This window comes from Diorhabda carinulata, chromosome X, assembly GCF_026250575.1.
Source record: "Diorhabda carinulata isolate Delta chromosome X, icDioCari1.1, whole genome shotgun sequence".
Lineage (NCBI taxonomy): Eukaryota > Metazoa > Arthropoda > Insecta > Coleoptera > Chrysomelidae > Diorhabda > Diorhabda carinulata.
Window position 1 is genome coordinate 61,803,405 of NC_079472.1, and position 14,837 is coordinate 61,818,241.

At 32.3% G+C, this 14,837-nt stretch overlaps 1 protein-coding gene across 1 annotated transcript; it reads right to left on the reverse strand.

Moving 5' to 3' along the window:
- Window positions 1–3,380: 3,380 nt before the first annotated feature.
- Window positions 3,381–10,607, reverse strand: LOC130900741 (uncharacterized). Its single transcript, XM_057811555.1, has 4 exons — window positions 10,424–10,607; window positions 8,450–8,637; window positions 5,167–5,348; window positions 3,381–3,562 (listed from the first exon to the last, which is right to left on the reverse strand). The coding sequence occupies exons 1-4, from the start codon at window positions 10,583–10,585 to the stop codon at window positions 3,459–3,461; spliced, it is 636 nt and encodes a 211-aa protein (XP_057667538.1). The 5' UTR covers window positions 10,586–10,607; the 3' UTR covers window positions 3,381–3,458.
- Window positions 10,608–14,837: the final 4,230 nt, after the last annotated feature.

Here is a 14,837-nt window from a genome sequence, read left to right on the forward strand (position 1 = left end):
GATGAGGTCACTTTTTGTATTAATGGAAATGTAAATTGGCATACTGGTAACGTAACAATCCTCGTTAGATGCGTGAATCCCACGCCCAAAATAAATAATTGGTTCCTTTTTCAATTAAATGGTCCGGCGTATTTAGATTTTCTGGAAAACAGTATTATACCTGAGTTGGCTCGAATTATGCCAAATTCGAATATTTGAATTTAAAAAAAACTTCATTATTGGAAATTTTGAGACAATAACGACAATATTTGACTACAACAAAATGGTGCCCCACATCACTATGCGTGTGTGGTGAGGCAGTACCTAAATAATATGTTTCCCAGAACATGGATTGGAAGGCGTGGTTTTATCAAATGGCCACCGCTATCAACCTACATGAATCCTTTAGACTATTTCTTGTAGGATAACTTGAAAAACATCGTTTATAAAACAAAACCTTCCAGTATTCAGGAATTATAAGATAGGATTACCACAAAGATATGATGAATTTAACAGTCAGGGATGCTGCAAAATGTATTGCAAAGTTTTAAAAATCGTATGGATTGTTGTATTGAAATGAATGGACAATATTTCGAGCATTTGCTGTAATTGCTTCCACTGTATGTTTTCTGTATGTTTTCTAAAATTTGTAATTTCTCTACTTTACAAATGTGGATCTACTGATAACATGACAAAAACATTTAAAGATTTGTCTTCAGTTGTTGTAGGTTTTCTGTGCCATGATTTGGATAAATATTTTACTGCGCCAGCTTCGTTAAACTTTTTACCAACTTACTGACATTAGATCTTGTTACGAAATTTGTATTATCCTATAAATTATTGAAGAATATTCAACTTAAACGAGTTTATTCAATCGTAGCTATCTAAATGTACAATTGCGCACAAAAAAAAATCGTACATGTCGTTTCCGAGAACTTTCCTTATATAAAACTCACTCTGATATCCTTTACGCTGTCTTCAAACTACATAATATATTTTTTTAAAATTTGTTTATTATGATATATTGGAATTAGATACTGATTGAACCGGACGATCTGCAATTCATTGTACTTTATGTTCTCATTACATGGATTGAGGTTCCTCTTGACTCATTACATTGAGCATATAGATAATTTAGATTTCTATCAATCCAACCAACGAATGTCACAAATCAAAAAGTTTTTTCCACAGGGTAAATTGGAAAAAGAAAATTAATTGTGTAGTTGGAAAAATCAGCCTTATGAAAGTGAAATTTGAAAAACTAAACATAGTCTAGCTCTAACAACGATTTAGAAATTATTTGAGTCCTAATTCTTTGTAATTACACGAATACAAACATCAATAAACATTCTGTTATCACAATTGATTACTAATTCAAAACAAAAATATTTTTAAAATAATTTTGAGTTGTGTTAACATGTGATGCAATAAGTGGTGTCACATAATTAACAAAAAAGTGTGAAAATAGCCCCTGTACTATCATCACATCACAAATGGTAAACATTTCGTTTTTAATCATACTTATATTAAAAAATCGTTTTTGTAGTTGCAACTGAAATATGGAAAATAACTGCTGCAACTGCTCTGATAATTAACAAAAAAAATAAATCTCTTTGTATATTACCTCGACAGAATGAAAATCACGTACGTCCTTCATTTATTGAGTTGAAGATTTACTTTTAGTTTTCATTACGTAAATTTCGGTTTAATTTATTATAATCATTTACGAGTTTGCTTGGACAATTTCCAATCAATAAATAATATAGTTTACTAGTAATTAATTGTCCTTAAATATTGACTTTCAACGTTATCAAAAAAGTGTTTATTTTTGATAAATCATCTTTGGACATTCATTGTTGTTTCAAAGTTTTGGTTCATGAATACACATTGTATCTAAACAAAATAATAAGAAAATCCAATGACTACGGTAGTAGTAGTCTCTGGACTATAGGGTGGATGAGGAAGCAATTCAATTTGTAATTCGTTCAATTTAACCATCGTTGCCATCGACTTGAATTTTCTTCCTTGAATTTTGCTATCAAACGATCCAACAACTCTATGTAGTATTCACTAATATTTATTGATCATTTTTGGAAATAATCGATGAACAATATTCCATGCTGGTTGACTATTTTACCTTTGGACGCTTCGAACCTAGTTCACCAACTGCAGTCCATTCAGATGATGATCGTTCTGATTCCGGAGTGAAGTGTCACATATTAACGAAAACAACTGATTTATTAAGAGTAAATATGGCGGAACACTGATCTGAATCATCAAAACGTTGTTGTTTGTGAGTAAACGTAGCACCCATTTTGAAAAAAGCTTTTTCATGGTCATATTTTCATGCATAATTGTAAACACACTCACGGCATCTCAGACAAACTCAATATTGACGATTAGATATAATTAATGTGTGGACATTTTTTGTTGTTTTCTAGAAAAACCACTTCAATTGGACGACTAGAACTTTTACCATCAACAGTGTTTGTATGACAAAGTTTAAATTCAGCAAATGGTTCTTTTCGATGGAGCAAAGTCCGGATAACATTTTTGAAGCTATTGCTAAGCTTGTACAATATTTTTTCCATCCATTTTGGAAATAATAAAAGTAGCTTCACTTATTTATTCATTTCTCCCAATCACTGAGTTTATTTTGAGAAAATAACCTCGAAATAGATGTATCCACTTCATATTCACTTTTCCTCATATTGGAACGATTTCTGTGAATATGTAAACATCATCTTAACTTGAAGACTGTCATTTCGTGGTCTACAATCTGTAGGGCGTGGATCTAGATGGAGCCTAAGAATCAGTCCATGGAAACCTTCAGCATTTACTATATATATATATATATATATATATATATATATATATATATATATATATATATATATATATATATATATAAGATCATCAAAATGATTCTTAGGCTCCATCTAGATCCATATTTCCATACAAATTGAATTAGAGAATGGACTCGACATGAGTTTATTTTTTTACTATGGACCATTTAAATGCAATGCTAGATTTTTTGTATCTAGACTGTTTTTTTTTCGATTCAGGAATGTAGTAGTGGATTCAGCTTTTCAGCGTTGAAGAAGCTTGAGAACGCAGCACCCACACAGCGAATAGCTTAGCCAGAAATAATTTTCCAATAAGTATAAAAAAACAATTGGGTTTTTATGATACGTCGATAACCTCTTCTATCTCCCCTACATTCATCCGACGTTCGTCTAGCATCATTTGGTGAAATTTTTTGATGACATCACCCCGAACGCTCCCCGTGACTCATTGAGACACTTAGATCACTTCTCGAATACCAAAACGCTAGATCCAAAACATAATCATCAGATCTGTGAAGATTTGTTTGTAATGTGAAAGGTGGTACGAAAAATCAATTCAATATCAAAGTTTATTTATTCAAATTGAACGAATCAGTTTTTTTTTTTATTTGAAAATATTTTCTTCATATTTTTTCATATAGTCGAGGAAATTGAGATGTCAGAACAGGATCTGAAATGTTCTTGGGGACCACATCCTACCTTCGATCTATCGTCCTCGCATATACCCCAACTGTTACCTGAAAATTATAAGAGTAATATTTGAATGTCATTCTTATTTATTAGGCACAAGATTTATTCTTTACAAAATGTACCTTAAATCCCTTATTAACAGTCTTTAGCATAACCCCGACGCCTGCCAATTACACATTTTTCAAGTAAAACATGAAACATTTCATAGTTATTTGCACGTCTTCTCCTGTCTAACCGTAAATTTGAGTTCTTGTGGCCAAAATCCACTCAAAAGTGCAAGAGGCAGCCTTCGGGGTTAGATTTTCCAGCCAGGTTGATCGGATTATGATATAAATAGCTAAAATTCATATTCTAAATAATAAAATGAAACTAAATGTGGAAAATGAGTCGACAGTCTATATTTTAAGTTCTTCTCTTTAATTTGTTATAACTATGAATGTCATACAGACAATATTCAGTAATGGGATCATCTTAAAATAAATCAATTCGAAATTTCATTAATTCTTATCAATTTCAATGTTTTATTTTAGCTTTTTACTGCTTTTTTCAACAACAAACTTCCACATAATTTGTTTTATAAGCTAGATTGAGCGTCCGTGTTGACTTTCAAGAGTCTTGTTTTTTTATCGGTACGTCAAAAGATAACGAAAAAGTACAAATATGGAAAATGAATCATATATATATTGTCTGGTCTATTTAAATATACTGTGGTAATAAAACAAGATCCCAAAAGGAGGTTTGTAGAATTTTTAATAATGAATACCCTTGTCAATACGTTTCGCAGTCTACAGTTAGCAAAAGTTTAGTGAAACTGGACATGTAGAAAATATTGAAAAACCAAGAAGAAATGTTCAATTCACTGATGAAAAAAAGTTAGATGTACTTGTGGAGACTGAGGAAAATCCGCTTAAGACAACACGAAAACTTGACGCTGACAATGATGAAGAAAAATGCATGAAGAAAAATTACAAAATTCAGTTGATTCAAGAGTTAAATGAAGATGATACAGTAGAAGACAAGAATTCTGTAAATTGATGATGGACAGGAGGAACGCAGTTGCGGTTCATAAGCAAAACAGTTTTTTCTGATTAAGCGACGTTTCATTTAAACGGAACGGTTAACAAACAGAACTGTAGAGAAAATTCTCAATGGAGGCGTCAAGCTCACACTCAATATACTCGTACTAAAAAAGTGAACGTTTGGGCCGGTATCATTAACAATAAAATTATTGGCACTTATTTTTTTGAGGGCACAGTTTATCTAGATTTTTTGGTTAACTTCTTAGTTACAAAGACTTTCATTTCCTTATTAACAAAATTCATCGATTTCTTTCTAAATTCTCTCCTAGTTTATCAATAAAAAAATCAATGTTATCAGCTTTTTAATTTAATTTCTTTTTGGTATTAAATTTTTCTCGTTATCATAAATAATACTGTAATACTGTAATAAGGCCGACCCGGTGTTTGCGGCAAAAATATTCATTTCCACGTGGAAATTACATACTTCAAACAAAATCTAACGGCTGGTATTACATCCATTTTGGGTATTTGAGTACCACAGAAATCAATTGAAGCTGTGTCGCAAGACTGGGATTCTCCCACAAACATTCATCAATTGAAGAAAGTGAAGAAAAAAATGTAATTATCATCACCTGTTACATAAGTCCATCTTAATACGCATCTGGGACAGTCGATATTGGGTAAAACAACTCTATTTGTCACTTCAGACATGTCTTCTGTTACTGTGAAGTTTGTTGAACCATCTTCTAATAGAAGTGATTTGAAGCAATCTTCTCCCGACTCAGGTGCATTGGGATCTTCCAACTCGCAAAGGCTACAATCAAAGAACAAATGAATGTAATCGGTACAATGGGAGTACACAGTATGAATCCATCATACAAGCTAAAATTTCTGAAACCGTTCAATTCTACTAACGCGCGTATCAATAACTGAAAATGGAGTTCTCTGAAGATCTGGTGGTATCAATATGAGCCTGCAATTGTATGGAAATACTTTGGGCTTCTTCTCATACTGGCCTGAAGAGAATCTGACTACAAAGATCGACACCCAATGATTAGCGAAAGTTAAAATTACTAGTAATTGAATCAAAAGTGCAAACCCTGGTAGCTGTGAATCAGCGAAGAGTGACTCCAGGATCATTCCAAGCTCAATTAACTAGATTACGAGTATTCAATTACCGAAAGTGAACCCCCATAATGTGGAATAGGCAAGACACAACTTCTCTAAAACACCTAATAACTGATTGCCCGAATTTCCAATAATCAAGACAAGAGAATAACCTTAAGCAAAAGTTGTAATATCCATAATCTTTCCAAATATTTTAACGACATTAACATAAGTACCCAGAGATGTCAATGATCGCGAAAAAAACTATATAAAAGTCCGAGGTGCTTCAAAAGAGTGGAACAATTACCTGTAACATACTCCAATAATGGTACTGGTTGGATGAGAAAGAGAAAAGAGAAAAGAGAAAAGAGAAAAGAGAAAAGAGAAAAGAGAAAAGAGAAAAGAGAAAAGAGAAAAGAGAAAAGAGAAAAGAGAGAAAAGAGAAAAGAGAAAAGAGAAAGAGAAAAGAGAAAAGAGAAAAGAGAAAAGAGAAAAGAGAAAAGAGAAAAGAGAAAGAGAAAAGAGAAAAGAGAAAAGAGAAAAGAGAAAAGAGAAAAGAGAAAAGAGAAAAGAGAAAAGAGAAAAGAGAAAAGAGAAAAGAGAAAAGAGAAAAGAGAAAAGAGAAAAGAGAAAAGAGAAAAGAGAAAAGAGAAAATTGTGGCTGAAATTGGTGAATCTGATCATCTGCAACTGCTAATGGATAGTAGTTATAACATGGAAAAACCTCACCAATCACAATTCACAGTTATTCTAGAATGTTTAGCAGGAAATCAAAGATATTGAATGAGTATAAAGCTCAGATGAAGAGTTCAACAGTTGTATAAGTATTGACGAGAATAAAAAATTCAAAAGAATGACCAGAATCTTTTCAAAATCTCGAGGATGATGTCAAAAACAATCTTTTTGTAAAAGAGAATAATAAATGAAAAAAAAACGAACGAAATCTATAAGCAGCGGCTATAGTATAATATACAGAGTGTTCCAGGACTTGATACAAAAAAAATAATGCTGTGACGTGAAAAAATTTTGTCATACGACCTCTCGTTTCTGAGTTATAGGCATTTAAAGTGGCAAAGTCAGAAAAATACGTTTATTTTCTAAATTATACTTGAGTCCCACATGGGAGGTATATCAGTGGTTGAACAATCATTTTTTCAGACAAAGAGATGGAAGATCGATGGAAAAAATGTGTTAACCTCAATTGGATAGTCATATTTTTCCTTTTTTTTCCGCTGTCAGAAAAGTGATTCCAGCACACCAACATTTTCGATACTCATATTAAACAATAGTTATTCGTATGCCAAGGACTGAAAGTGCTACTTTGTTGGGCGAGTCTGGAAATTGCGAGACGAGCGAAGCGAGGCGAGGAACAGACGGGTACACAACATTTTTTATACGACCTATAAAATCCAAAACTTTTTGAATTACACTGAGGAAAGAAAATAAATAATAGAGAATTATAAACATCAAGAATATAGACCATAAAATAGAACTATTCCAGATTTTATATTTTTCTGGAAAATAAGCGAGTACTACGTTTTCCGTTGGGTTTTTCGCCTTTTTCTTGCGACACCACTTCGTAAAGAGCTCGTACTGTTTTTCGTACCTTGCACGAGATTTATGCGGCAACGAATTAAGAACGGCCGCATTGCTTCCTTCGGTGGCGTGAATTCGAGTAACTCTTCATCGCTGATGTTTTGTTTTTCATCATCATTCATTGTTATTCGCTAATTTAGACAAAACTTCGGATAAAACAAATGATTTCAGAAAATTAAAAATTTATAGTTATGCAAAATCATCGAAGTGAAACTGTCAACTGTCAACTGTCAACTGTCAACATTGAAGTGGCTACTCCAGAGCGTCTCGAAAGTGTTTTGCAGTACGGAACTGTCACTTTCACTACATGGAACACTCAAAACGCAGCTTTCGGTATGAAAATTAATACAGAACGAACAACTTTCAGATGGCGTCGTCTAAAAAATAATTTAGTGAAATTTTTACCTTCAATAGAGAATTTAAAACTAACGATAAAAGAGTGATATTTTTTCCTGACGGAATTTTATATATGAGGGTTGGAGATTAATAGAAATTTGTAACAAAAAGTGTCTGTTTAACGTAATTTCATTAGAGAGATGCCACTGTCGCGAAGGTTTAAATTTGAAATTAAGCACGAAGTTATAACTGATCTGATTCTGATTGAATTAAAAGCAATATCAGGGATTGATTAAAATCAATTACACAAATATGCTTCTTCGATCTATTATCACAACTAACTCTTTATATTCATTTGCAAAAGTTCTTCAAAACTATCAAGAATCCTTTAACTTTCAATGTTAGAGAAAGTAACTTTTTTTTCTTCATTAGTTGAGCAATAACCAATTTTTTGCCGCCACTTTGATTTCTTACAGGAGTTATTAAGAATATATAAACTGAAGAATTCTTTTTGTTTTTCTGGTTGGAATGGGTATTATAACCGCTTCTTCAAAGCTCGTCCCGGTATACCAGTTTTGCGGTCGGAGCTTTTTGAAACTTTTTACAGCCCTTCAAATGAGTATTTCAATATCATACCGCTTTTATATCAATTCACTAGCGGACACTTTTTGATTTATATCCATTTGAAATGGTTCTCATTATCTTCTATTTTCATAATTTTCCAATTTTCCGTCTTCTTGTGACTTTTGAAATAAAAAAAAATACTGTAGCGGTTTTTTCTGTTTCATTGAAACGAAAACGATACCCGGTAATTTATTGAGCTACCCTCATATTTACAAAGTAATATAACTAATTTTAATAGTTTGTTTTTCTAACCTGTATAAAAAGTAACCCAAATGATTAGCAGTGACATTGATAGATACATTAATAACAGATCCACCTTTATATTCTTTCGCAATTATACCCTGTCCATATGTACCAGTATTTTCATTGTCTTGAGGATGTTCATCGGTGTATGAATCACCGCAGACCCCACAATTTCCTTCATTCAAAATATGTTGTACCTAAAAAATAATTCAAGTAATGAAATATTAGTCGAGGCACTAGCCAGGAAAGTAGTTGTTTTCTCATTTGAAGAACGATGGGATACATTTTCGAAATTATTTCAGAGGTGAATAGTAGAAATCCTTTATTGTAATACATTTTGCACACCTTATTTACCATCGAAATCTATATTATCGGCGTCTATGATAGATTTCTACCTGACCAATGATTTGAAGTTAGAAGTGAGGATGGCGCCACTTGGCGTTCGCTGGGAAATATTTAACTGCATGTACCAAATACGACGCCCTTTGACGTTGTCTTCAGTTCGGGTGTCGAGCCCCAACGAGGGGTGTTAAACTGCTCTGATGAGACGTAATAACGTCGAAACTAGTCAGAAGTTATAACCCCTCCTTGCAGTCGCGAGCCATTGGGGATGTTAATATTGACAAAAGGTCGATTTACATCACGCTCTTCAGATGACATGTAATTCGTCGAGGCATTAGCCAGGAAAGTAGTTGTTTTCTCATTTGAAGAACGGTGGGATACATTTTCGAAATATTGATTTTCTGAATTATTTCAGAGGTGAATAGTAGAAATCCTTTATCGTGATACATTTTGCACACCTCATTTACCATCGAAATCTAATAAATAATATATATTGTCCAAGAAATTTTGAAAAATTATCTATTTTCTGATTCCTGCCAACTCAACTAATTAACCTTTTTTTGTTCAAAATAATAAAAAAAAATATTGGCAGAACGTATCCTGGGGTGTAGCTACTCTTGGACCTCGAAACATTTTGCCGAAAATTCCCACCCTGGTCAGTGATTTTCTGACTTCTGCTTTTTACTATTATCGTTGAGAAAATATGTATAGCTTAGCATATTTTCATACATCAACATATAAGAGCAATATTTTGAAATGTATTTTGACATTCTATATCTTCCATTATACGAGGGTTACCACTTGAGTTTTGATATAGACAAATAAAAACAAATATTTATAATCGGATGTGGCTTTATTGTACCGATTGAGGTACCTCCATGTAATTTGAACACATAAACCATTTCTTCAGGTGTAAAAAAACGTTGACCTCGCAATTTATTTTCGATATGCGCTAATAAGAAAGAATTATTGTGTGGAAATGACGACAGATGATCCATCAATTCGATATTTAGACTGTTCAAAAATGTTTTTGTTTGAACTGATGAGTGAAAACTCGCACTGTCGTGGATGGAGAATGATTCGTCTTCTGCCATTGATTTCTCTGATTTTTTCGAATACTTTTTGCAAAAATTGTTATTATATCATTCAGAGTTCAGAGTACATTCATCCTGTAGCGGAGTGCAACTACAATTGAATTCGGAAAACCGGTGAAAAATCATAGAAAATCATCGCGTGAAAATGTTTGTGATACACTTCCATTTTTTGACCAAGATGAATGTTTGAAGTATCAATTGTCAAACTGTCAAATGTCAAACTTTGTGATAGTTAGACTTGACATATTTATATCAGTGTTGCCATCTCTCAAAACTTAAGTACCCATCCTCGTAATTATTTTTTAACAAATCTGTTTTAGTATAAAAAGGAGCAATGCCTTCTTGACGTAAGTTTATTAAAAGTATAGAAAACGTGCCTTATCAATTCATGATTGAATTGGGATTCTATGGTAACAGTGAGAAATTATTTCTCATTATAATAGCGGATATTTCTCACTGAGTGATAAATTCTCTTCCATGAACGTATGGGAACGAGAAGAGAAGTAGAGGATTTTATACTATCCGTAGAAAATAATAATTTACTCACATAATAGCCACCACAAAACAACTGATTGTCATCATAATTCACAGGCGCTAAACTATTAAATCGCCACAAAGAACTTCTTCCTGGTGGATCTAACATCATACCGTGTCCAGATATTTGATATACCAAGCAAGCAACAGAAACAATTTGCAACAATAAAGTCATTATATTATCGCTAGTACTTTTCTTATAAAACATGTCTAGTATACATTTGGTTCTTTTATACAGGAAATTCGATTAGGGATTAGAAAAAAACCAATAAAAATGATAATATGAATTATTTTATATTAGTGATATAAAACAACAATAAAAACCGATAAGCATGTAAAAACTATTTCTACATCTACATATAACACAAGCTTTCCATTTCAAGAATTTTATCAATTGGATATATTTAATTGTATAAGGATTATCATCTTTTCGTAATAATTTTTAAGTTTAATTTTGGATTGAATAATGGAAAGCCAACTACGTAAACAACTTAACTTGGTGACAACAACCGTAGCTCCACTATCTTAGCACCTCATTTGTGGAATTTGGATTAACCCATCTGAAAGGTCAGAAATTGGTCATGAAAAGTCGATTGGTCCGATTAATTGGTCAGTTTTAGGAAATTTTTAATTAAGAATGAAAGTTTTTCAAGATTTTTCACAAGCAAAATAAAGAATTCCACCTATGCGCGATTGAGAAACATTCACTGACAAATGGTCAACCTAAATAAATATTTGGTAAGTTTAGGGCAGTGATCACTTACGAACAGTACTTTACTATGACCAGACGAAATGGGAAATACATATTTTCATAATTTCTATACAATTCTGTTCAAGGAAAAAGCATTTACTTACCTTTTAACAGCGTTTAACTGAGTTCGGTCAAAGTAAAAATTTACTTAATGCCTCCTCAGTAAATTCAAATTTAGCAAGCTTCAATTATTGCCATATTGGAAGATGGCTGGTCTACCAGAAGACAACTTAACTAGGTCTGAATGAGAGTGCCATAGCCAGAATGAAGAAACGATGAAAACAAGACGTGACCTTACACAGAAATCTTCGGACTGTAGAAAGGAAACTTTCAAATATCATTTTTGCTTTGATTTATTTTAATAAAAACTGTGCTGCATATGCTTAATATAGAACAAATTTTCCAGGCTTCGGTTTTACGGCATTTAGACGAATTGAAGCCTCGAGATTTGAAAAACTGTCCTAGTACAAGAAGTTACATTCGTATTAATAGGTTTAACGTTTGCTGGAGACTTGGTGTAAGGTTCAACTCGGAATTTTTTTAGTTTTCCAAGGACGTCTGTAAATTCAATAATAACTGGGTTATTGCTCGTTAGCAGATGGCTATTTTTGAAGAATACCGAAATTGAAAACCTTCAACCTCAAATAACTTTGTGAAAAAAACTCAAGAGATCTTTTCTAAAGCACATAGAAAAACTTTAAAATCAGCACTGTCAAAAGTCTTTTGAAAGAGTTGCCTGATTTATAACAAAAATAATCGTAATCCACTCCAAGTTAACTTTATGCATTATTGATATGATCCTTGTGATTTGACTGGTTTTGAATGCTTATTTTAGAAAATATAATTTATTGAATTGAATACTGCATTTCCGTAATCTCGAAAAAAAAAACAAAAACTATTCATGTTATGAAAAAATGTTTCAAATATTAATTGTAGGGTTTTTCTTGCAAAAAATTTTGAGCCTTTTCAAATATATGGTGTGAAGAAAATTGAAGCAGATACATTAGTTCAAAGTTTGCATTCGCATACCAAATTTGAGCTGCACCCTTTTCGAAACCTGGGGCTGAAAAAAGTTTTAAATGATATGACGTTGATGTGCTTGAAATCCCCTACTAAATCCTCTTCTAAAGATTTTCTAGCTTGAAAATTGAGCGAGCTATTGTCGAAAAACTCAAGAGACCTTTTCCAAAGCACATAGAAAAACTTTAAAATCGGCACTGTCAAAAGTCTTTTTAAATACTTGACTAATTTACAAAAATAAGGTTTTATTGAGATGATCGTAGTGATTTGACCGATTTTGAATACTTATTTAAAAAAAATAATTTATTAAATTGAATACTGCATTTCCGTAATCTTGAAAAAATTCTTGCCAAAAATTTTGAACCGTTTTAAATCCATGTATCAAAAAAATTGTAGGAGATACGTTAGTTCAAAGTTTGCATTCGCATTTCGAAAACAGGGGTTGAAAAAAGTTTCAATTGATATAACGTTGAAGTGCCTGAAATCCCCTACGAAATCCTTTTCTGAAAATTTTCTAGCCTAAAAATTGAGTGAGTTATTGTCGAAAAACCAACTGCTTTTTTTTAATTTCGGAGCGCGAAGATATTAATGATAATGTAATATAATTATTCAAAATTCAAAAAAATTCCCAATTCAATATAAATAAACTTTTGAATAATTTTTAATTATAAAAGAAGATTATTTTTTAACTCTCCATATTATTAGGGGATGACTTGGAGAGGTTGATTGAATCTGATTGGCCATAAAGTGCTTAAGAATATTTTTACGAATAATACATTTGTGGGTGGGTAATTTGCACCCCCCAAAATAAAAAAAATCGGGTTCGGCACAGGATAGATGTAGAAGAGGCCTTGAATTTCATGAAAATCGAGATTTTGAAAAAAGCTTTCAATATTACTACCCTCAGAGTATGGTCTTTGAGAATTTGTTTGAGAATTTAAACTGTATTTCACGCAAATACATGTTAAAATCGAAAATTACTAAAATTTGTATAATTAGAGATAGTTTTAACTACTAAGAAGTAAAAAGCACCCTTCTACTTGGAATATGTTTTGAGTAGGGGGTAATTAGAGTTTGAATCCAACTTTCTATTAAAATTGACGTTGATTAACAAAATTCTGCAGTTCTAATGAATTTACCGCTGGTTCCTCCTTGTAATTATATTTTACATAAACGACCATAAATCAGAAATAATAAAAATTATATTAATGAATTGTTTATATTTTAAAATCTCAATGATAAGAGGCAACAAGCGATTCATCGTTTTCCGAAGAGTTCCAAGTATTGAAATAAGCAATAAATTTGTAGTGAGATATGAAAATAAAGGAAATAGATTGCGTCGACGTAAGTACTTATTTTTTAATACCATTGGATATTAGTTATCGTATTTGTCCCACGATATTTAATGTGATAATGACATGTGATAATTTATTTGTTTTATCACTTCATAGAAATTTCCACCCACAACTTCCATTATTCCCAATATTTATATAAGAAAACATTCCTAAATTCTTTGATGAATGATGTACCTTATTTGTACTATACTAGTACTGGCAATAAATCGCCCTTACCATCGATAACAACGTTATTAACAATACAGAACAAGGAAAAAAGTAATTAACAAGAATAACTAGTTTAGTCAATAAAATACGTCGTTTGGTTAAGCTAAATTTCACCCAGTACATACATGGAATATCACTAGGGTAACATTTCTGAAAAAAACCCTTAAAAAATCCTCCAAGAGCTTCCCTCCACTCGACATTGATTTGGTAAAGAGGCGATGCTTCATTTTGTGGATCAATATTGTTAACAAAAGCTTGTGAGTTTGCTGGATCAAGATATAAATTAGTTAAAGTTTCCACGAGATTTTTTGGAGCAGTTTCAAATATTTATCTCCCCGCAAGTTGCCATCAATGATAAAGAGGACAATTCCTGCTCAAACACTACCTTCAATATTCGAAAAATTGATGGATGGCTAATGTTGAACAGATTTTCAACCAAAAAAATATGGATTTTCTCCTTAAAAATCCTTCAGGAGCTTCCCTCCGCTGGACATTGATTTGGTAAGGAGGCAATGCTTCATATTGTGAATCCATATTGTCCACAAAAAACTTGTGAGTTTGCTGGATCATGATATAATTTGGGCAAAGTTGCTACGACTGTATTTTGGAGGAGTTTCAAATATTTATCTCCTTGCAAGTTGCCATCAATTACAAATAGGACTACGATAAAATTTCCAACAATTCCTGCCCAAACCATAGGCTTAATATTCGAAAAATTGATCTGTGGCTAATATAGAACAGCTTTTCGACCAGAAGAATATGGGTTTACTCCTCAAAAATCCTCCAGGAGCTTTCCTCCACTCGACATTGATTTGGTAATAGGACGATGATTTAACTTGTGAATCCATATTGTCCACAAAAAACTTGTGAGTTTGCTGGATCATGATATCATTTGGGCAAAGTTGCTACGACAGTACTTTGGAGGAGTTTCAAATATTTATCTCTTAGCAAGTTGCCATCAATTACAAATAGGACTACGATAAAATTTCCAACAATTCCTGTCCAAACCATAGGCTTAATATTCGAAAAATTGATCTGTGGCTAATATAGAACAGCTTTTCGACCAGAAGAATATGGGTTTACTCCTCAAAAAT

Excerpts from the sequence above, each read along its gene's own strand:
- LOC130900741 (XM_057811555.1), bottom strand. The coding sequence starts at position 10,585 with ATGACTTTATTGTTGCAAATTGTTTCTGTTGCTTGCTTGGTATATCAA. Across the intron at positions 5,349-8,449 it reads TTGGGTTACTTTTTATACAG|CCTTTGCGAGTTGGAAGATC; the intron begins GTTAGAAAAACA and ends CTTTGATTGTAG. Across the intron at positions 3,563-5,166 it reads AAGATGGACTTATGTAACAG|GTAACAGTTGGGGTATATGC; the intron begins GTGATGATAATT and ends TATAATTTTCAG.